The following is a 24,243-nucleotide window of genomic DNA, read 5'->3' on the forward strand; positions in this document are numbered from 1 at the left end:
TCGGGCGTGGTGGCGCGCGTCTGTAGTCCAAGCTGCTCTGGAGGCGGAGGCAGAAGGAGCGCCTGAGCCCGGGAGTTGGAGGCTGCGGTGAGTCGTGATCATGCCACTGCTCTCCAGCCTTGGCGACAGAGTGAGACTTCCGACTCAACCAATCAATCAGTGAATGCATGCTTAAAGTAAATTACATAGAATTTTAAAGGAAACTAATGGCGTTGGGATGTGGTTATCAAGATAGTGACACTAAGAAAAAGTTATGCAGTGACATGATTTTTTTATAAAAGAGTGCATAATATCTACCAGGCTATCTAGTGCCTACCATAATTTTGAATTAGTGATGAGCATAAGTGTTATTTCAAAGCATGTGCCACATCCAAAACGTGAGAAAAATCCTTACTTTGGTGACAAATTCTTGGGTACTGCTAATACCACTGTGGTTTTTTGCCTTCATTTCACTACCTGGATTAGTGAAATAAATGTCATTTTTTCCCATTCAAGTTTATGAATCCTCTAAACTTTTTGTAAGAATCATACATCCCTGAGATGCTCTATGAATCTCTGAGATTCTTAGGATAAATTTACTACTTTTGAGTTATAATTGTAGGTGTAACTTATTTTTATTAAAATAACTCTTGTCTTTAAGCAATTCCAATCCCCACCCCAGGGGCTGTTGAACTGCTTTTCACTGAAAAATAATTGCTGATTTTTTCTCTGGATTTTTTTTTCATGAAATTTCCTAAAGATTTTTACTTTGATTTGAGTTTTCTAACTGGTTCTTTTTTAGGAGGGCTATCAAGGGTGGACCCAGGTACAAATTCCAAACTTATTTTTTTCTTCTGTTAAAAGTTTAATTTCTAAGGAGGTTCAAATTGTGTCATGCATACCTGAAGCCTTGAATCTTATTTTGTGGTTACTAAAGTTAGACAAAATGCTTTTGGAGAACAATGAGTGAGCTAGGAGAATAATTTGCCAGTATTAATGAAGGACTGTAGTGTAGAAGTTGATTGAAACTTGGGTATGATTAAACTGTAGAGTTCAAATACCAGGATGAAGATTTGGGGTTTTATTTAGTAAATATTGTGAAACCATTGAAAATATTATGCAGAAGAATGAAATGACTAAATTATTATTATTATTATTATTATTATTATTATTATTATTATTTGAGTTGGAGTCTCACTCTGTCACCCAGGCTGGAGTGCAGTGGCATGATCACGGCTACCACAGCCTCAACCTGCTGAACTCAGGCAATCCCTCCACTTCAGCCTTCCAAGTAGCTGGAACTACAGGTGTACACCACCATGCCTGGCTAATTTTTTGATTTATTGTAGAGAAGAGGTCTTGTCAAGTTGCCCAGGCTGGTCATGAACCCGTGGGTTCAGGCCATCCTCTTGCCGCCATCTCTCAAAGTGCTGGGATTACAGGCGTGAGCCACTGTGCCTGGTCCTAAAATGATTTTTAGGAAGCTTGAAGTCCAGTGTTGGTGAATGGAAGCTAGATACAAAACATTTAAGCAGAGTGGTACCGTAGGATTACCAACAGTCTTGTCACCTTCTATAGGAAGGACACATCTGCCACATCCCAGCCAGTTAATGGATCACCCCAACCAGAACAGCCTCCATTGGAATCTACAAGCAAAGAAGCCTTCTTTAGCAGAGTGGAAACATTTTCCATATCCTTTTTTAGTTCCTATGAGTTGTGCTTTCTCCTTACTCCTGGAATTATTATTCCTCTCAGCTACTTCACCATTTATTCTGATGTTTTAAATGTAAGAATCAACCTTGGTAAGAAATTTTATAAGAAAATCAGCATATAATATTATTCCTCAAAGGGAATTTGAGATTTTCTAACCTCTTCTTTTTACTGGAGGAAAAACTACAAGCCTGAGTGAAGAAATAGTAACTGATATTTGTGTATAAGATGTTTTCACATATAGTGTCATGCTTGATCTTCACCTTAAACCTATGAAAATAGGTATGATTATTATTATTGTATTCATTTTGCAGAAAAGGAAACAGTTTTGGGTAGGCTGTGTGATTTGCCCAAGATAAACCTGTTACCAAATGGCAGACCCAGGATTATAGTCTAATGTTTTTGAGACTATACTACTATACTATCTCTTTCTAGATTTTTCTTTGTGTATTATCTATTGTTGCTTAACAAATTGCCCTAAAACTTAGTGGCTTAAAACAGCAACCATTTTTATCTCGTAATTTTTGTGGATCAGGAATCAGGCACAGTTTAGCCAAGTCCTCTGGCTCAGGGTCTCTCAGGCTGCTGTCGAGGTTGGCTAGCGTGGGTGCTGTCATGCAAAGCTCGCTGAGAAAAGGGTCCGCTCCACGCTCAGTCATGTGTTTGTTGACGGGATTTGTTCCATGTGCTATGGGAAGACTTAAGTGCCATGCTGGCCATTGGCCAGAGCCTTCCCTTGATCCTTTGCTGCGTGCCTGTTGGGACAGTTTACATCTTGGCAGCTGGCAGAGTGAGAAGAGAGAAGTCAGACTCATTTTGCAACCTAATTTCAGAAGTGACATCCCATCACTTTTGTCATATTTTAATTAGAAGCAGGTCACTAGACCAGCCACACTCAGGATATGGGCATTATACCAGGGCAGGAATACCGTTAAGCAGGAGCCACCTGGAAAGCTTGTGCAGTAATTTGCTTTTTTGGAAGTCTTTGGTAGCTTCTGGTGGTTTTGTGTGTGTGTGTGTGTGTGTGTGTGTTTTAATTTCCATTTCTTTTTTGTTGATTTTTTTGTTTTGTTTTTTGTTTTTTCTTTTGAGTTGGAGTCTCACTCTGTCACCCAGGCTGGAGGGCAGTGGCATGCTTCCGGCTACTGCAGCCTTAACCTGCTGAGCTCAGGTGATCCTTCCACCTCAACCTTCCAAATAGCTGGAACTACAGGCTCGCTCCACCATGCCCAGCTAATTTTTTGATTTATTGTAGAGAAGAGATCTCGCCAAGTTTCCCAGGCTGGTCTCGAATTTACAAGCTCAGGCAATCCACTCACCTCGAACTCCCGAAGTGCTGGGATTATAGGTGTGAGCCACCGCGCCCGGCCCATTTCTTTTTTTGTGACATAAACCATTAACAAGGTCCTGACTTAGGAATTAAAAATTAAATGCAATCTCAGGATCAAGCTAAATCATAAACATTTTTTTAAAATCAAGAAACGAATCCTGGAATATTACTCAAATAAAGCAAGCACATGCCAGTGATCACATTGCATATTTCAGAGAAGAGACATTAAATATTCCTGTCATAAACATGCCTCGTATGCTATAGGAGTACAAGAATATATCCATTTTTCAAAGAGATTATTATACCTCTGAGAGCAATCTTCATGTTTGTATCATGGATGAACTAAAACATCTTCCTGTCTTAAGCAGTTGGTGCCTTACTATAAGGAAGGCTGTAGCAAATCAGATTCAAAGTACAAAGCCATCATAATTAGTAACTACCACTTGTTTTCCACTGAAAATGGCAGATTTTTTCCTGGGCTCTTGTAGCAGCTCCTACATATAGACCGCAGAGTTTGCGAACTGGCCAACACTCTGTCCCAATGTGGCATAGTAGGTAGCTCTGTAAAGGAGCAGAGACTGAAGGCAAAGAAATAGTAGGACCATCGCAAGTCCTCCTTTCTCCAAGACTTTGTTCTCCATGTGCAAGGACTGAAAGGCCCAGCTGGTATTTTTTTAAAGTGATTTTTAAAATTTTATTTAAAAACAATTACCAGATTTACAGAAAGATTACAGAGGTTACAAAAAACTTTTTTCCTGAGCTATTTGGAAGTGCTGCCAACATGATGCTACATTATTTCCATATATTTCCTACAAACAGAGACTTTGTCCTACATAGTCAGAATACAACCATCAAAGTCGAGAAATTGACATTGATGAGTTACTAGTATCTTCTCAGACCCCAGGTTTTTCTTCATTTGTACTAATAACATCTTTATAGCAAATGGATCCAGTGGAGAAGCACACATTGCACTTAGTTGTCATGTTGCTTTAGTCTTCTTAATCTGGAGCATTTTCTCAAGTTTTCTTTGAAGCTCATGAACTTGATACTTTTGAAGGTTACAGGCTGATCATTGTGTAGAGTGTACCTCAATGCACATTTGCCTGATGTTTCCTTACGATTAGATGTAGGCGTGTCATGAAATGATGCTGCATTTTCATTGCATCCTATCAGCATATGATTTTAATTTTTCCCTTTGTGGTGATGATCATTTTGATCACTTGACTACGGGAGTGTCCACCATACTTTTCCGTTATAAAATAACTCAATTCTTTCCTCCTTTGATATTAAAAAGCATTTTGTGGGAAGTTCTTTGAAAGTATGTAAATATCCTCTCCCTTGTCTGACTGTATGGAATGTGTGTGTTTGTGGCAGCATGGACGCATGGCGTCCTTTTTATTCAGTGGGTTATAGTCCTCTGCAATCACTGTAGATTCTGATGCTTCCTGATCTGGTCAGGAGGATCCTCTTCACATTGGCTTTGGTATCCTTTTGACATGTCCCCATAATTCTTTGATCTGTTTATTGCTTTCTGGAAGCAGCCATTTCTCCAAGGATTCTTGGTGCTTTCAGTGGAGAATGTTATTTAAAAGCCAATATCTGGATACAAGGTGAACTCATAGCTACTGGGATACCAACGCTCTCAGGCTTTTCAGAGGAAAAAGCTAGGGAATACACACATACATGTACACACACATCCCTCCCTCTACATTCGCATCCCTCCATACACATTTGCATCTACATTTATTTCTGTATTTATCTCTGTATTTTAAAAAAACCATGGGTTCATGGCATCTCCAATTCCAGCCCTACCCCACGGATTCCTTCTAGCTTTCTTCTGCAACCGTCTCCCATGGCTCTCCATGGTGAAACCTGCTTGCGCTGCCTCCTCGGTGTTTGCAGCTTTGACCCATCTCCTTGTGTGTCCTCCATCTCCCCTTTCTGCACTTCCATCCCCTTCCCTGCATGACCCCTCTGCACCGCTCAGGCCCTGGCCTCCCACACTGGGCAGCCCTGCCAGGACACTCTGACCTGCGCATTGGTTCTGGCACCTGGTGCTGAGCACTGCCTTCACCCTCCCGGCACAGACATCTTCCTTCTCACCACCCAGTGGCTTTGGGGTTGAACTGCTCTGGAAGGGGAAGGCGTTTTTACCACCTTTCCACTGTTGGTCCTTATATTATATCCTGCTCTTAATTCAGTGTTTAGATCCATTTCCTTTTCTCATTGCTGCAAATTGATACCATTTTGGATATGATAATTATTAAACTTAAGCTAGTTAAATGGTTCTATTACTTTTATTCTAAATAATCCCCTCTCCTTTAACATTTATATCTACATTTTATTTTCTGGCCTTCATTCTTCTTTTGCTGATATTGGAATGTTTTTCTTTCTTTCTTTCTTTCTTTTAAGAGATAGGGTCTCCAGGCTGGAGAGCAGCGGAGCAATCATAGCTCACTGCAGCCTCAGCCTCCTGGGGTCGAGGGAGTCACCTGCTGGGACCACAGGCATATGCTACCATGCCTGGCTGATTTTTTTGTGAAGATGTGGTCTCCCCATGTTGCCCAGCTGGTCTTGAACTCCTGGCCTCCAGTGATCTTCCCACCTCAGCCTTCCAAAGTAGTGGGATTACAGGCGTGAGCCACTCTACCTGGCTGAAATGCTTTTCTTTTCTTTTTTTTTTTTTTTGAGTTGGAGTCTCACTCTGTCGCCCAGACTGGAGTGCAGTGGCCGCTCCCGGCCACCGCAGCCTCGACCTGCTGGGCTCCGGCGATCCTTCCGCCTCAGCCTTCCGAGTAGCCGGAGTTACAGGCGTGAGCTACCACACCCGGCTGCTTTTTTGATTTATTGTAGAGATGGGTTCTCGCTGCCCAGGCGGGTCTCAAACCCGCGGGCTCAGGCAATCCACTCACCTCAGCCTCCCAAAGGCGCAGGATTACAGGCTGAGCCACCGAGCCCAGCTTGAAATGTTTTTCAAATTCCATATCCGTTATAAAAATTTAGAACTTTCCTTGTCCATGTTTTATCCTTTTTTTTTCCTTTGGGCTATAAAATAAGTGCTCTTTAGGTAAGATATAAAAAGCTGTGTGTTGGATGTTAAGGAGCAGTAAATGTTTAGGACACCTTCCCAAGAACATACTTAAGATACTCTTAGCTGTTTAAAACACATAGGCTCACACACGCTCGTTAGTACGAACAATCAGTTTTTGGATAATGAAGAATATTGTTAATCTTAGTGCCTTTATTCTGCAGAAGGTAATGATGGGTGTAGTATAGCAGGAGAGCATAGGCAGGTGACAGAAGATGCTTCTTCCTGACTTTGACCATATCTTACTGCGTAGGCACGTCCCAGTGCCTTTATGGTGTCTGTATGTTCCTAGTATTTCAGATCACATGAAAATGGGTGGTCCTGTCTGTTTTCTACCCCACAACCAGTAATAAACATTTAAAAATGTAAAGTATATATGCTTCTTCAAGAAAAAGTGAGTAATTTTCTTCCCTCTGCTTATTATTCCATTGGCCTTCATCTTTCTGTGAGGTATAAAACTATAAAAATGTGTTTACTACCTTTCTTCTTGCTTTTCTCCTTAGTGTGTTTATTCTTGTATACGTTAAAGGGAGTAAAAGTGAATTTCTGGCATTCATTTTAATATGCTTGCAGTGTTGCTTTTCTTAATGTGAACACTCTTTGAAATGGGCGGGTAAGCCCCCCGAGCTGTCGCCACTCGTCTGTGCAAAATATGGCTGGGTCACGGTTGAATGCGATATGCTCAAGTGCTCCAGCTGCCAGGCTTTCCTCTGTGCCAGTCTGCAGCCAGCCTTTGACTTTGACAGATGTAAGTAGAGGTACAAGGTGCATGTCTCTCCACATTCCAAGATATACTCTCCTGGTTCTGAAAAAAAAGCCAGTCACTTCTATTTGATTCTCTGTTTGATCAGAGAATGTGTACCGTTCCCTCCTCCCCCTTTCCCCCTCCCCCTCCCCCCTCCCTTCTCCCTCTGTGTAACAAGGTGAATTTGCGATTGTCTTCATCCTAATTATTGGCTTCAAGCATTACTTCTTTTTTATGTATTTTTTAACTATTCATTTATTTATTTATTTGAGTCAGAGTCTCACTCTGTTGCCCAGACTAGAGAGCAGCGACATGACCATGGCTTCTACAGCCTCTACCTGCTGGGCTCAGGTGATCCCTCTGCCTCAGCCTTCCAAGTAGCTGAGACTATAGGCACGAGGTACCACGCCCAGCTATTTTTAAAATTTATTATAGAGACAAGGTCTCACCATGTTGCCCAGGCTGGTCTCGAACCCTGGGCTCAGGCAGTCCTCTCCCCTCCACCTCCCAAAGTGCTGGGATGACAGACATGAACCACTGCACCTGGCTCACATTACTTTTTAAAACTAAGCTAGCTATTGTAGAGAGGACTTGACTGTATGTATGCTAGGTAACTAACAGCAGCATTTTACTTTATTGCTCCAAAATTTATCCTTCTAGGCAAAGAGTGACAAAGGACTTTTATGAAGGCTTACACTGTGGTATGTCTTGTCTTATTGGATACATGACATCTCCTTTCTTGATCTTAGGATCTTGATTTAGAACTTCTCTTGTGGAAAATATTTAAGTTGTTGTAGGTAATATTTTCATATGTATATATACTTTGAGATGGGGTCTTGCTATGTTGCCCAGGCTGGATTTGATCTCCTGGGTTCAAGAGATCCTCCTGCTTAGCCTCCTGAGTAGCTGGGACTACAGGCATGCACCACCACACCCTGCATATATTTTTAAATCTTCTTAGTTACTTTTATTTTAGTTGAATCTCTGCTCTTAAAGGTTCTTGGCCAATCATTGGATTTTGACTCTATGTGGTGGTTCTTCAAATTTATTTTTGATAGTACCCTGAGTCGCTGTTCTAGTATATAGTGTTTCTGAAGGCATTGCTGTCCATGTGCATTTCAGATAAGGAGCGATGTGCTGAGCTGAAGAAAGCCTTGAGTACTGCCCATGAGAAGTTCTGTTTCTGGCCAGACAGCCCCTCTCCAGGTATGTGTTCTGAGCATTCCCGTTTCCCATTTCTCCTTGGTCACTGCATTTTGAATGCTGTCTATTTCTTGGGGAAAACCTTGTCTTTGAAGTTTCTTTCTCTTTTTGTCTATTTGTGCTTTTCAAGAAGCACTTCCTTCACTTGAGTTATTGATCAATTTTATTAGGTGCACCCAACATGCCAAAGGCTTAGCCACATAGACCTCACAGGGGCCCTGGGGGGGTAGATATTATCAACCCAGTTTTTAGGTGAACAAACTGAGAGTCAAATGTCTTAAAACCAGCTCGCGAAAAGCCATGACTGGTTTTATCTGATTCTAAACCCTCTGCTTTTCCTGCAATACCGAGCAATCCCGTGTTTCACTTAGGATTCCTCTACGGGATGACTGGTGGCACTAATAATGCCAATAAAACAGGGGTGGGTTGCTACAGGAGAGTCGCAGGACCAACTAGAGTGATGGCACATCTGCAGATGATTACAGTAAAACGGTGCATGGTCACAGCAGCGCCAGGCAAGGGTGTCATCACAGTCAGAGGCTGCCTCCACCAGAGGCCTGGAATCCAGTCCATGCTCCTGTTCCCTCCCTACATAGAGGCCGTGACCAGACACACCTTCCTGCCAGGAGTCAGGAACCACTGATGTGAGCACAGAACGCTTGGGAATAAGAGAGCCCATAATATAATCTCAACTGGGATTTTAAAAATATTGTCTTGATCACACCTTATTCCAGCAGTCAAGCCCTCAAGTGGGGACTCTCACCAAGGCCAAGTACAAAGTTCTTTGGACTCATAGGTAAAAAGCAACACTATTCATCCATGTATTTCAGGTCTTGGCCAGGGATCAGTGCCATGTAAGTGTATTTATTATTTCCATAGGACAGCTCAGGCTAATTCCAGGGTACTGATGGCCAAGAATATTCCATAAATGACCACTAAGAGGAAAAAAAAGATTGAACATAACCAGATATTGCTGCCTACCTCTAAGAAATGAAGAGCAGTGGTAGAAAAGAGATTATTAAGAAACAGAATGTCAGCCGGGCTCGGTGGCTCAGCCTGTAATCCCAGCGCTTTGGGAGGCTGAGGTGAGTGGATTGCCTGAACCCACGGGTTCGAGACCCGCCTGGGCAACTTGGCGAGATCTCATCTCTACAATAAATTAAAAAATTAGCCGGGCATGGTAGCGCGCGCCTGTAGTTCCAGCTACTCGGAAGGCTGAGCGGAAGAATCACCAGAACCCAGCAGGTCGAGGCTGCAGTGGCCGGGAGCAGCCACTGCACTCCAGTCTGGGCGACAGAGTGAGACTCCAACTCAAAAAAGAAAAGAAAGAAAGAAACAGAATGTCAGAGTGAAGATGACTGTATAATAAGGGTTTCCTGCTGCTGGCCTTGCCATCTCACTGTATAACAAAACAGTCCTGTGAGGGTTGAAATCCATCCTGAGCCAGTGCACACAATCTGCATTTTTAGTCTGCCTAGGGCTGTGTTGGTGGTTCCCAACTCTTTTTACTGTATACTTTGCCTTCTTGGTCCCATTCGTCACTTCACCTGCCACCTGGGAAACTCCAATTTCTATCTAGACCTCGCTTTCGATCTTGACTCTGATTTTCATCTACCTTGTAAACATTTCACATAATATTGCAGGTACTGGGAACTCAACATGTGCAAAATGGAACTCTTTATTTTATGCCTGAAAGTTTCTCCATCTTGGTAAATGGCACTGACCTTCCCATCCACTGTTCTAGCCAGAAACCTGGAAGTCGCTTTATTTTTATTTTTATTTTTTTAAGTTGGAGTCTCACTCTGTCACCCAGGCTGGAGTGCAGTAGCACGCTCACAGCCACCGCAGCCTCGACCTGCTGGGCTTCAGTGATTCTTCCGCCTCAGCCTTCCAAGTAGTTGGAACTACAGGCACGTGTTACCACGCCCAGCTAATTTTTGACTTATTGTAGACACGAGATTTTGCCAAGTTGCCCGGGTGGGTCTTGAACCTGTGGGCTCTGGCAATCCACTCGCCTCAGCCTCTCAAAGTGGTGGGATTAAAGGCTGAGCCACTGAGCCGGGCCTGGAAGTCACTTTAGATGCCCTTCTCTACTGTCACCCACCTTGTCATAGACATTCTTACTCCTCAATAGATCTCAAGTGTGACCTTTCAGTTATACTATCCCTTGGTTTGGTTCTGTACCATTCAGTGAAATTTCATGTGGAGAAAAGGACACCCATTAAATTTAAACACTCATTTTAATGCTTACATTTGTTAAGTATACTTAATAAATATAATTTTGAAGGTAATTTTTCTTACATTTACCAGTAGTTACAAACTGATTCAATTTTTTTTTTTGAGTTGCATGCTCACGGCCACCACAGCCTCAACCTGCTGGGCTCAGATGATCCTTCTGCCTCAGCCTTCCAAGTAGCTGGAACCACAGACGCGTGCTACCACGTCTGGCTAATTTTTTTTTTTTAATTGTAGAGATGAGGTCTTGCCAGTTTGCTCAGGCTGGTTTCAAACTGAATTAAATTTCATGAAACATTTTAAATTATATTTATAAATTTGCTAGGACTGATTATTTTGAACATATCAAACACTTTTTTTGGGGGGTAAGAGTCTCACTGTCATCCAGGTTGGAGTGCATTGGCACGCTCAGGGCATCAGGGCCATCCTTCCCACCACAGCCTTCCAAGTAGTTGGAACTACAGGCATGCACCACTATTCCTGGCTAATTTTTTTGATTTATTGTAGAAACAAGATCTCGCCAAGTTGCCCAGGCTGGTCTCAAACCCCTGGGCTCCGGCAGTCCTCTTGCCTCTGCCTCCCAACGTTCTGGGATTATAGGTGTGAATCACCAAACCCAGCCATATCAAACACTTTAAACAAAAGACAAAATACACAAATAAGTTAGTTATGAAACATATTTAAACTTACATTAAAACATTGTCATGATGAGTTTAATTTCTCCTCTGTTTACTCTCAGGCTTTTGCCTTACTTGAACTTTCTTGGTATTGTAGTCGTGGACCAAGCCCTAAGTTAGAAGATGACCAGAAGGTTCTCGGAACCTGGTTTCTTCTCTCAAGTTTTGCTAAACCTGAGAGAACCTGTTACCAGTTTATTAAACCTCAGTTGAATTTTTTCTTTCTTTCTTTTTTTTCTGAGTCAGTGTCTCACTCTGTTGCCCAGGCTGGAGTGCAGTGACACGCTCACGGCCACCCCAGTGTTGACCCATTGGGCTCAGGTGATTCTTCCACCTCAGCCTTCCAAGTAGCTGGAACTACAAGCACATGCTACAATGTATGACTAATTAATCTTCATTTTATTTCATTTAATAAAATATTTACTATTTTCTCCTGCTAGCAAAAGGAAAATTATTTACCAGCTGACAAACTAATTAGTTCTTATGCTTTTCTTTTTTTTTGAGTTGGAGTCTCACTCTGTTGCCCAGGCTGGAGGGCAGTAGCACACTCATGGCTACCGCAGCCTCGACCTGCTGAGCTCAGGTGATCCTTCCGCCTCAGCCTTCCGAGTAGCTGATGCTACAGGCGTGACCAGCTACTTTTTTTTTCTTTTGATTTTTTAAAGTCCACACCTTTCCCATTAACTATCATGCATCTTTTAAGACTGATGCCATTTTTTATCTTTTTAGATTGGAAAATATAGTTTATTTAGTAAGTAAATTAGAAAGAGAGAGGGAGGAGATTTATCTCCCCAAGGTAGGGGAAGGGCCAAAGCCAGGAAACATGGCGGCCGCAGCTCAAGGAGCCACATGGACACACCAGAGTTTAACAAAGCAGTGGCAGCCCTTTGTTTTATTTTTATCTTTTTAAATAATTTCTAAAATGTTGACATATTTCAAGTATAGAAAATGGTATAGATGGTAATTTTTTAAAAATCTCTGTATCTACCACCCAGCTCTACCAAATCCCAGCATTTGCCATCCTTGTTTCAAAGCACCCACCCTGCATGATTTCCATTAATCAGGAAGAGTTAGAGACACAGCTGTGATCTGATCTCATTCCCCACCTCCCTGTTTTGACTAACTATTGCTATACTGCATTTGCTATTTACATGATTCTTTTTCTATCACTTACATTTTTCTGTCAGCCATACATACGGCATTATTTACTTGTTCTAATTTTTTTTTTCTTGAGTCAGAGTCTCACTCTGTCACCCAGGCTGGAGTGCAGTGGCACAGTCATGGCCACTGCAGCCTTGATCTGCTGGGCTCAGGTGATCCTTCCACCTCCACCTTCCAAGCAGCTTGAACTCCAGGCATGCGCCACCATACCCAGCTGATGTTTTTATTTATTGTAGAGACAAGGTCTCACCAAGTTGCCCAGCCTGGTCTTGAACCCCTGGGCTCAAGCGATCCTCCCACCAATTGCATTTGTACGGTGTACCAAATAACCAGTAGATGAATTGGGCAACACCAAAGTAAATTATCTTGTGTAATAGGTTTCCTCACAGACTGAGTTCAGACAGCATCTTCACCTTAAGCATAGCTGGTGTACTTCCTGATTTTATACCTTATGTGTTCTAACCCCAGTTAGGCTTTACCATGCAATGTGAGCCTTTTTGCATTTCTCATGTAGACCTTAGGAACCCACCATTGTTTTTTATTCTCAGCACACGATACACTGTCTGAAACTTGGTAGTTACTATAAATGTTGATCTTCAAATCCTGCCACCTACTCAAGCCTCTGCCTCCAGCAGCTCCATCTTGTTTTTCTTTATTTTTCTTAAGGTAACAATTTCAGTCATACATAAAAGGACAGAGAGTAGTATATATAATGAGATTCTGTCCCCGTCACCCGCTTCAGCCATATCAGCTTATGGTAAATCTTATTTCTTTTAGATTCCTGATACCTCCTTGCCCCTCTGTATTGTGGGGTTTTTTGTTTTGTTTTGTTTTGTTTTTAGTCAGGGTCTTAATCTGGCCCAGGCTGGAGTACAGTGGCACAGTCATGGCTACTGCAGCCTTAACCTCCTGGGCTCAGGTGATTCTTCCACCTCAGTCTCCCAAGTAACTGTGACTACAGGTGTGTGCCACCACACCTGGCTAATTTTTTTTTTAAGAGACAAGGCTGCCCAAGCTGGTCTCAAACTCCTGGCCTCAAGCAATCCTCCCACCTCAGCCTCCCAAAGTGCTGGGATTATAGGTGTGAGCAAGCCGCCGTATCTGGCCTCTTAATATTTTCTGTATTTAATGGTTTGTACCAATGTGATCTTTCCATTGGCTCTTTCTGCAGACCGGTTTGGAATGTTGCCGCTGGATGAGCCTGCTATTCTCATTAGTGAATTCCTGGATCGTTTTCAAAGCCTTTGTCACCTGGACCTCCAGCTTCCCTCTCTGAGGCCGGAGGACTTGAAAACTATGGTGAGTTGTTTTTTTTTTTTTTGTCTTTTTTTTTTGAGTTGAAATTTCACTCTATCACCTGTGCTGGAGGGCAATGGCAGGATCGTGGCTCACTGCAGCCTCAACCTGAGCTCAGCTTCCTAAGTAACTGGGACTACAGGCAGGCACCACCATGCCCAGCTAATTTTTTGATTTATTGTAGAGACATGGTCTTGCCAAGTTGCCCATGCTTGTCTCAAACTCCTAAACTTAAGTAATCCTCTTGCCTTTGCCTCCCAAAGTGCTGGGATTATAGGCTTGAGCCACCACACCCGGCCTCTGGTAAGTTTTTCTTGACTAGGCTATCCAGTTATCACATGCATTTCTTTTAATGACAAGAAAGAGGATGCAGATTATTATGAACAGAACTACTTGTCTGTCTCTCAGCTGACCGTTTCAGTCTTCATCAGAAAAGTAATTATTGAAGTTCCATTTAAATGTTTCGGTGTGAGTCTCAGGCTGGGTGGGGTGACTCATGCCTGTAATCGCAGCACTTTGGGAGGCCAAGGAGGCAGGAGGATTTCTTGATCACAGGAGCTTGAGACCAGCCTGGGCAACATAATAAGACCTCACCTCTATAAAAAACTGGCTGGGCCTGGCAGCATGAGCCTATAATCCCAGCTACTCAGGAGGCTGAGGTAGGAGGATCACTTGGACCCAGAAGGTCAAGGCTGTGACCATGATCCTGCCATTGCCCTCCAGCCTGGGCAACAGAGTGAGACACCGACTAAAAAGAAATAAATAAACAAACAAATAAATAAATATTTAGGTATGATTCTTTAAATGGCATCAATTCAATTTCGTTTTATTAGTTAAGCTGTTTGACAGGAGATAGTGAAGTATGACTGCATGTGGTTTATCTCATACCATTTTTCAAAGAAAGTGCTAGAGAACAAATCATAAACTCCCTTCTTATGAATGGAAATGTTGAAATGCTCTAGCCCACCTGAACCTTGAAACTATTCCATCTCATTATCCTGTGGGTATTTTTTGCAGACAGGCTTTACTGTGGGAAATTGCAGCTTCTTCAAGGGTGAGTTGAAGAAGGGCTGTTGTGGGTTTTAACCTCAAACTATTCACTTCTAATGCCTATTCTTTTTTTTTTTTGAGTTGGAGCCTCACTCTGTCGCCCAGGCTGGAGTGCATTGTGCACACTCACGGCCACAGCAGCCTCGACCTGCTAGGCTTAAGCGATCCTTCCTCCTCAGCCTTCCAAGTAGCTGGAACTATAGGTACTATAGACACGCACCACCATGCTTGGCTTTTCTTTATTTTTATTTTTTTTAGAGACAAGGTCTCACCAAGTTGCCCAAGCTTGTCTTGAACCCTTGGGCTCAGGCAGTCCTCTGGCCTCGACCTCCCAAAGTGCTGTGATTACAGGCTGAGCCACCACGCCCAGCTGAATGCCTGTGTTTTTTTTTCTCTTTTTTTTGAGTCTGTGGCCCAGACTGGAGTGCAATAGCCGCTCCCGGCCACTGCAGCCTCGACCTGCTGGGCTCCGACGATCCTTCTGCCTCAGCCTTCCAAGGAGCTGGAACTACAGGTGTGCGCTACCATGCCCGGCTAATTTTTTAATTTATTGTAGAGATGAGGTCTCGCCAAGTTGCCCAGGCGGGTCTCGAACCCGCGGGCTCAGGCAATCCACTCACCTCAGCCTCCCAAAGCACGGGATTACAGGCTGAGCCACCGAACCCAGCTGAATGCCTTTTTTTTTTAGTTGGAGTCTCACTCTGTTGCCCAGACTGGAGTGTAGTGGCTGCTCCCAGCCACCGCAGCCTCGACCCACTGGGCCCCGGCAACCCTTCCGCCTCAGCCTTCCGAGTAGCCGGAATTACAGGCACGTGCTACCATGCCCGGCTGATTTTTTTTTATCTTTTTTATTGTAGAGATGAGGTCTCGCCAGGTTGCTCAGGCATGTCTTGAACCCGCGGGCTCAGGCAGTCCACTCATTTCAGCCTCCCAAAGTACGGGATTACAGGCTGAGCCACTGAGCCCGGCTTGAATGCCTATTTTTAAAGTAATCTTGTCCCCACAGCAAATTTTTTTCACCCTATCATAGTTCCTTCTTTTTCTTTTTTTTTTTAATTCGTGATTTTTATTTTCTTATTTTATTTTTTTTTAGTTGGAGTCTCACTGTGTCGCCCAGGATGGAGTGCAGTGGCATGCTCGCAGCCACCGCAGCCTCTACCTGCTGAGCTCAGGCTATCCTTCTGCCTCAGCCTTCCAAGTAGCTGGAGCTATAGGCGCACATCACCATGCTCGGCTAATTTTTTGATTTATTGCAGAGATGAGGTCTCACCGAGTTGCCCGGGCTGATCTCAAACCTGTGGGCTCAGGCAATCCTCTTACCTTGGCCTCCCAAAGTGCTGGGATTATAGGCTGAGGCACCACGCCTGGCCCCCTTGCTTTTCTTAGAACAAAAATAAAGACTGGCAAGCTCTGTTTTTCTGTCACAAAATAAATTCAGAACCAAGGGCACAGCAGCTACTTGGATGACCAAGGCAGGAGGATCACTTGAGCTTGCAAAGTTCAAGACCAGCCTGGGAAACACAGAGCTATCTCTAGAAATAAAAAATATTTTTTAAAACAGTAAATTCAGTGTCAGGCCAAGTTATATGGTAATCTGTTTTCACTATTTGAGTTTGAGGCTTATAGGGTTTAGAGAAAACCTGCAGCTGGTAAATTGAAAACAATTTAGTACTAAGAAAAGATTTCGTAGTCCCAAGAAGCCTGACCCCGTCCTCAGTCAGCCAATCTGGGGTAGTTGAGAAAGCTTCTGTGGATGCCTTAACCCTGTGGATCCCTGTAAGGAAACCTCATCTATCATGAGGACTGTCTTCATGTTTATATTTATTTCCTGGTTTTTGAATACATCGTTATGTATAACTTGATGTGTTTTACCTGGTTTCCTTGTAGTGCTTGACAGAAGACAAGATCAGCCTTCTCCTGCACCTGCTTGAAGATGAACTTGATCACCGAACTGATGAGAGAAAAACGATGACTAAGTTAGGCTCTGACATCCAGGTCCACGTCACTGCCTGTGTTCTCTCTGTGTGTGGCTGGGCGTGTGGGTGAGTCAGCCCATTGTGCCTGGAGACATGAACTATGACAGCACAGTTCCACCCTTATATAGGGGTGTCACTAGCAGTATTTGGAAATCACGAGGTATTTCCTGTGAGAAAAACAGAGATAGAAAAACCTGGGGGCAGGAGCCAGGGTGGATAATGAGAGTTAATGAGAAACCAGAATCAGAGCTCAGGATTCCTGATGTCCCAAGTGAACTGTGTTTCTCACACTGTCACTCCTAGCTGGGAATTTGTTTCTTGTAAACAGTAAGGGTCCTTTCTAAAAAGAGAAAAAAAATAAGCTCCTTTCTATTTTTAGGAAGGAGAAAAATCAGCTTAATTGATCAAAACTGCCATTGGAAACACCAGCTGGAGTCTGGCAGGCCCTGTGTTGGGGTCTCCATTCCAGCTGCGCAGTTTGGCTTAGTCTCCCTCAGAGACAGAAGACTGTCAGAAGCAATCTTGGTTTATTTTAAATATGCTTTCTTGGTAGCATAGCCGGGCATGGCAACTCACGCCTGTAGCCCCAACACTTTGGATGGCTGAGGCGGGAGGATCACTAGGAGTTCAACACCAACCTGGGCAACATAACAAGACCCATCTCTATTTTTAAAAAATAGAATAAGCTGGAGCCCAGGAGCTTGAGACTGTGGTGAGCCGTGATCATGCCACTGCACTCCAGCCTGGGCGACAGAGTGAGACTCTGACTCAAAACATTAATAATAATCAAATAATAAAATAAAACCAAAAATAAAATAGCAGGGAAAAGCTTTAAGAGGGACAGGAGAAATTTATAAAATATACCTTCAAAATAGTCTTGCTGTAGTGAGCACACCAAGACCCCTAGATGTTTCTCTAGGAACCATGTGGAAAGTGGTGAGGCTGGGGCCCTGGAATCAGTGTACAGGGCCCAAGCAGCATGGCTCCCACCCCCCTGGACCTTCCAGATGAGCAGAGCCTCCTCGGCAGCATGGCAGTCCTGGGAGAGGTGCCTGAGAACCTTCTCTGCTCTCCATCCTGCCAGCTCTTCTTCGGAGCCTGTGCAGCTGTGCCTGATGACGTGTCCGCAGTGCATGAGGAAGGTGGGGCTCTGGGGCTTCCAGCAGATCGAGTCGTCCATGACTGACCTGGACGCATCCTTCTGCCTGACCAGCTCTCCTGTGCTGGGCCCTGAGGGGCGGCCAGAGCGCTCCCCACTGGTGCCCGAGTCTCCTCGGAGGATGATGACCCGGAGCCAGGATGTCACCTTTTCCCCAGGCCTGGAGCAGGTATGGACTTGGCCTGTTTGGGGTAGACTTCTTCACACACTCTTGACAGATGTGCTGTGGGTGCAAAGTTGAAATTGACGCAGGAGGGTGGCTACCCTTCCCACCATTAATCAGAGACCCATGGAGTGTTTCTGCTCATCAGGGAGGAGCTGATTCATCATAGAAATGCAGCATGTGAAGGCAGGGCAGAAACTAAATTCTTTTTTTTTAATCTTTCTATCTTTAAACTTCTAAGCAAAAACTAAATTCTTACTGAAATTAAACTCTAAAAGATTAGTTTTCTGGCCTGTAGTGGTATACTTTGGAAGGTTGAGGAGGGAGGACTGCTAGAGCCCAGGAGTTCGAGACCAGCCTGGGCAACATAGCGAAACCTTGTCTGTATAAAAAAAGCAAAAAAGTAACTAGGCCTCCTGAGCTACTTGAGAGGCTAAGGCAGAAGGATCACCTGAGCCCAGGAGGTCAAGGCTGTGGTGAGCTGTGACTGTACCACTGCACTCCAGCCTGGGCAACAGTGTGAGACCCTGACTCAAAAAAAAAAGAAATATTAGTTTTCCCATGCTTCCTGCAATACTTCTGAACCTAGCCATGAATATCATTCATGTACTTCGATATCTCTCCTTTCCTTCAGGCTGAAAAGAGCCCAGGTCCCATCGTCTCCCGAACTCGGAGCTGGGACTCCTCCAGTCCCGTGGAGCGACCTGAGCCTGAGGCTGCCAGCCCCACCACCAGAACGCGCCCAGTGACCCGGAGCATGGGCACGGGAGATGCTGCTGGCCTGGAAGTGCCATCTAGTCCCCTACGGAGAGCCAAGCGGGCTCGCCTCTGCTCTTCCAGCAGCTCGGTGAGCCCCGCTGGGTGTGGGCTTTGTGGGCACAGACAGCATGCTGGGCCCTCGCCGCACAGCACAGGAGCAGGAGTGAGCCCCTCCCTGATCCTGTGAGCAGAGTAGACCACGTAGCACGTGCAAAGATGGGACAGTCAGGTGACCCAAGGGGAACAGGTAGGGTTTGCAGTACATTCCTTCAGGTGGATTCCAGAGAGGTAATAAATTCTTGAGGCAAATGGGATAGCAGGGAGGTAGGGGCAAGGCTGATGAGTGCACTTTGCTTAACACAAGCGGAGTGAGAGAACAAGGACAATGGGAGGAGGACAGACAAGTAGAGCTTGAAGGGGCACAGGGTGTGGGTGGCCGGGAGGCTCCTCCATGGGGACAGCGTGGCCTCCTGACTTACACAGCGCCTCCCTCCTGAGAGCCATCTCCCTTCCTCTCCAGGACGCATCCTCCCGAAGCTTCTTTGATCCCACCTCTCAGCACAGAGACTGGTGCCCGTGGGTGAACGTCACACTTGGCACAGAAGCCAGGGAGAATGGTGGGACCGAGCCAGAGGCCAGTGCCCCAGCAGAACCTGGCTGGAGGGCTGTGCTGGGCGTCCTGCTGGCCCATGGACAGTCCAGCCAGCCGGTGGACACGGACCCCATGGTGAGATGAGCCACTGCCCGCTCATGTGCGGCCCTTGCTGTTGATGGGCGGGCAGCAGAGGCCGGCCTTGTAGTCAGCACCCACCTGCCCACAGCCTTCAGGACTTAGACTCACTGCCCTCGCCCTAGAGAACCGCACAGGACCGTTCAGTCTTCCGCCATGCAGCAAGAAATATCCCTTGAGCTCTGATTAGTCCTTTGTTCTCCCAGCTAAAATGACTCCAAGTAGAAAAGGCATCCAGACACAGAAACAGACGGGCATCGCGGCTCCAGCCTTACATGACAGTGACTGCCTTTGCCACCAGGGGCTGTCGCGTGGGGTGGAGCTGGCTGCCTTGGCTGTCTATGTCCCGCCCAAGATGGTGGTCTCACTCACCAGCCATCTGACGCCTGCACGGTGCTCTGTCTCACCCACCACCCACACTCATGGCCATGGCCATGGCCACTGCAGGTTCCAATGTGAGCGGCCACTGGGAAGATAAGACGGGGGTTTGTAGGGAAAAGTAATGGGCTGGACGTTAGGGGCCGTGACAGCAGTGTTGTCTTTCGTCTGCTGACTCATGCTTGAATCTGCCTTGTGGCCATATAAACATTCCAGCTTTGGAGCTCTGTACCCTCCAAGGACAAAGTGAAATAACGCTTGCCTACAGTTACTGACAAGCAGCATTCCCAGCTTCTTGGTTTCACGGGGCCACAGGGCTCTCCTGGTCGGAACTGCAGTGATGTTGAAAGTCCAAAAATGGATGATAGTGCCCTTAGCAAATAGGCAGATGAAAGTTTTCCATGCTTTTATGGGAGGAATTTGCATTTTTCCAGTTTTAAAACTTTTGAAAACATATAAAACTATTTGCAGACAAACTTGACCCGCCTCTCAAATAGAGATTAAATTCATCTTGACACATAAATCCTCTCTGCCTACATCTTTAAGAACTAGTGTACCAGCAGTTTTTATTAAGACTCCTCTCTAAGGCCGGGAGCAGGGGCTCATGCCTATAATCCCAGCAATTCAGGAGGCTGAGGCGGGAGAATTGCTCAAGTCCAGGAACTTGAGACCAGCCTGGGCAACGTAGTAAGATCTCATCTCTACAAAAAATAAAAAAATTTGCCAAGTATGGTGGCGCATGCCTGTATTCTCATCTACTCAGGAGGCTAAGCTTAGCAGGTGAATCACCTGAGCCCAGGAGGTTGAGACTGCAGTGAGCTGTGATCATGGCATTTCACTACATCCTGGGTGACAGAATGAGACTCTGACTCAAAATAAAAAGACTCCTTTCTGTCACTGTCGTACTAAAAAAAAGGTGCGCAGGGTTTTGTTTTATTTGTAGTGAAAAAAGTTGGCCTCATGATTGGGCCTGAGTTTCAGGACGTTCAGTGGTTTGTCTTCTAACCTACCCACAGCCGTTGTTACTGGACGACACAGAGCTTCCTGAGGCTGTCGTAGAGGGTGCTGATGTCGAAAAAGGGCTTATGCTATTTTCTCAACTTCTGTTTCTTTCAGCTTTGTCACTCCATTTGCTAAATTCCTCTCGGTCATTAGTGAGAGCACCAACTTTTCTCTCCTGGAACTTTACTGAAACTCATCCACAAAGAGAATATATATATTTTTTTAACTATGAAAATGTCATATCAGAAACCGGAGGTAACTTTGCGGATCGTCTTGCTGGACATGCTTTGTACTCTCACTCTAACTCTTTCTAGGTGGAGTGTTTGCTCTTTGTTGTGATTTTCAAAGGTCGAGAGAACAAATGTTCTGATTTGCAGAGAACGTTTATCCTTTCATGAGCTGCTGTGTCTCCCTTGATACCGTTTCTCTGAATCTCAGAGTCCTTCATGGTCATAGGCGAGTGGCAATGAGATGCTTCCTATTATTAGCTCTGCTGGCTGAACCATAAAGCTGAGAAGACCAAGGTCAGCGTTTAAGTTCTTAGGGATCATTTGACTTTGTTTTCATGCCTTGGCCTTGGATTATACTGCTAACCCACAGTGTCACATAATTATAAATCCTTGTTCATAAGAAATAGTGACTGAGGGCCAATTCAGCATCAGGGATGAAAAACCGGTGTCTGCTGCTAATGGTGAATCAGAAGTGTCATCCTCCGCTTCAAAGATGAGGATGAGCCGGGCTCGGTGGCTCAGCCTGTAATCCCGCGCCTTTGGGAGGCTGAGGTGAGTGGATTGCCTGAGCCCGCGGGTTCGAGACCTGCCTGGGCAGCAAGACCTCATCTCTACAATAAATAAAAAAATCAGCCGGGCATGGTAGCGCATGCCTGTAATTCCGGCTACTGTGAAGGCTGAGGCGGAAGGATCACCGGAGCCCAGCAGGTCGAGGCTGCGGTGGCCGGAAGCGGCTACTGCACTCCAGTCTGGGTGACAAGAGTGAGACTCCAACTCAAAAAAAAACAAAACAAAAAAAGATGATGGGCTGGCCTCGGTGGCTCAGCCTGTAATCCCAGCACTTTGGGAGGCCGAGGCGAGAGGATTGCCTGAGCCCACGGGTTCAAGACCCACCCGGGCAACTTGGCAAGACCTCATCTCTACAATAAATTAAAAATTAGCCGGGTGTGGTAGCACACGCCTATAGTTCTGGCTACTTGGAAGGCTGAGGCGGAAGGATCGCAGGAGCTCAGCAGGTCAAGGCTGCAGTGGCCAGGAGCTTGCCACTGCCCTCTAGCCTGGGTGACAAAGTGAGACTCCAACTCAAAAAAAAAAAAAGATGAGAATAGGCCAAACATAGGGTCTCACGCCTGCAATACCAGCTCTTTGGGAGGCCAAGATGAGAGGATTGCCTGAGCTCAGGGGTTTGAGACCAGCCTGGGCAACATGGCAAGACTTCATCTCTACAGTAAGTCAAAAAATTAGCCAGTCATGGTGGCATGGCACGTGCCTGTGGTTCCAGCTACTTGGAAGGATCGCCTGAGCCCAGCAGGTCGAGGCTGCAGTGGCCATGAGCATGCCATTGTACTCCAGCCTGGGGCTACAGAGTGAGGCTTCAGGAAAAAAAAACAAAACAAAAACTGACGACAGACAGAATCTGGAGGCAAGAGAGGAGGCGCTGCTTGTGTTCTGTGTGTGTGGGCAGCATCTGGTGGTAGAGTGCCAGCTTCAAGCTGTCGGGTCTGACATTAGGTGTATGTCACATGTAGCCCAGTGTAAGCCAAATGGGTCCACAGTCCTGGCCTATCTAGGCCATGTTGGAGACATGTGCGGGCCCAGCCCTGGGTTGCTTATTACTTCCTGTCGTCTCTATGTCGAGTTGAGGCTCTAACCATCAGCTTTTCTACCTGCAGAGTCTATCTGAAAAGTCGAGGAAGGTCTTCCGGATATTTCGGCAATGGGAGTCTCTGTGCTCAGCCTGAAGACACGGTGGCCCTCCCTGGAGAGAGCTGTCGAGAGGGGCTGTGAAGAACCGAGTCTGGCTTCCTCTTGGTCACTGACGTGCAGCTGCTCTCTGCCTGGCGCTGTTGTAAGGAGCCCGCTATTGCCCAGGCCACAGGGTCACCATCAGCATCCGTAAGAGGGAGCCCATCTCTGGGCGGGGCCAGGGCATGGTGAGAGGCAGCAGCCTGCTCAGTGAGAGGACGGTGGTGCCATGACACGGGACCGAGACCTTGACACCCTTCAGAGTCTTTAGTGCTGAGCAGTGTTGTTGTTTTTTGTTGTTTTTTCCTCGGATCTCTTTTCAAGAAAAATAGAGCAGTGCTCTGAGGACTCTTCTCTCCCTGGAAGATGACGATTATGTGCTAATAAAATACTTGTTATGATTCTTCGTGTTGGAGAACAGCTTTTTCTCCATGCCTCATGGGCTGGAGAGAACGTCTGCGGCACATTCAACTTTGGGCTTTCAGATAGGCTGCAGAGCCTCAAGTGTATTTGTGATTCTAGTCCAGGGGCATATTCTGTCTTAAACCAGAAGCAAGGACATTTCCTGATGTCACCAGGAGATATCCTGTGTGCTGTGGTGAAGGGTAAGCTGAGACTTTCCCCTCGCTTTGATGATGACGATTAAAAAATGGGGGAGAGAGGCACCAGTGAGACCCTCCCCACATGCCTCCCAAGCGTGGCTCTCCCGGCCGGGGCTCCCCAAGACTTTTACTGTGTCTCTGTGGTAGGAAGATTAAGCTTGAGCCCTACCCATCCAAATAAGCCTGCCTCTGATGAAATCACCGCAACCTGTTCCTGGCTGGAAAGTGTTCTTGGATGTCATGTTTTAGTAGCTGTGGTTCGTGGGTTTATAACTCCCTTTTATACTGAAGTAGTTTAAAGAAAATAACAGACATGATATTTTACTCATACTGTGGTTTATGTGTCTAAAGAGTAGAACTTTTTTTTACATATTACACCCAACAAAAGTTGATATTTTTATATTCAAAGTGCCCAGTTGTCTCAAATACGTTCTTTACACCTGGCTGTTCAGACCAGGATCTAGTTCAAGGTCATGAGGTGCATGATTGTCTTGAGTCTAAAGAACATGTCGGATTTTAAATTTGTCCTTTTTCTTTTCTTTTGAGGCAGAGTCTCACTTTATCGCCCAGGCTGGAATGCAGTGGCACAATCATAGCTCATTGCAGCCTTGACTTCCTGGGCTCAGGCGATCCTTCTGCCTCAGCTTCCCAAGCAGCTGGGACTACAGGCATGTGTCACCACGCCCGGCTAATTTTTTAATTTTTTGTAGAGATAGGGTTTTGCTAGGCTGGTCTCAAACTCCTGGGATTAAGCAGTCCTCCTCCCTTGGCCTCCTAAAGTGAGCCGCTGCTCCCAGCCTATATTTCTCATTTTTAATCCTGATTGTATTGATCGCTCTCCTAAATCAATCCTTTACCAATGGACGAGGCCAGGTAGAAGCTACCTCCAGGTTATTTTTCTAAGGGTGCTCTCTTTTTTCGGCAATGGTAAGTGGCTTGACTGTACGTTGTCAGTTTTCAGGAACTCCTAGAGGAAAGGTAATGGGCTGCCCCCCATGTTTAAAGGAGTGAGACCTGCCCCCAA

General features: G+C 45.4%; 1 protein-coding gene across 4 annotated transcripts in view; it reads left to right on the forward strand.

The window, feature by feature from the left end:
• ZC3HC1 (zinc finger C3HC-type containing 1) overlaps positions 1 to 23,020 on the forward strand; it is a 23,695-nt gene extending 675 nt beyond the window's left edge. The window contains exons 2-11 of one of the 4 annotated variants that reach the window (XM_021709271.1): positions 524 to 567; positions 1,556 to 1,669; positions 6,705 to 6,855; positions 7,975 to 8,058; positions 13,300 to 13,427; positions 16,362 to 16,516; positions 17,535 to 17,778; positions 18,407 to 18,619; positions 19,052 to 19,258; positions 22,545 to 23,020. In XM_021709271.1, the coding sequence (XP_021564946.1) occupies positions 524 to 567; positions 1,556 to 1,669; positions 6,705 to 6,855; positions 7,975 to 8,058; positions 13,300 to 13,427; positions 16,362 to 16,516; positions 17,535 to 17,778; positions 18,407 to 18,619; positions 19,052 to 19,258; positions 22,545 to 22,613 (1,409 nt within the window). In that variant the 3' untranslated portion in view covers positions 22,614 to 23,020. The remainder of the gene's footprint in view (positions 1 to 523; positions 568 to 1,555; positions 1,670 to 6,704; positions 6,856 to 7,974; positions 8,059 to 13,299; positions 13,428 to 16,361; positions 16,517 to 17,534; positions 17,779 to 18,406; positions 18,620 to 19,051; positions 19,259 to 22,544) is intronic. The other 3 variants (XM_008051356.2, XM_021709272.1, XM_021709273.1) reach the window with 3 other exon arrangements.
• Positions 23,021 to 24,243: the final 1,223 nt, after the last annotated feature.

Source organism: Carlito syrichta, unplaced genomic scaffold, assembly GCF_000164805.1.
Source record: "Carlito syrichta isolate Samal-C Ts95f unplaced genomic scaffold, Tarsius_syrichta-2.0.1 Scaffold170032, whole genome shotgun sequence".
NCBI lineage: Eukaryota > Metazoa > Chordata > Mammalia > Primates > Tarsiidae > Carlito > Carlito syrichta.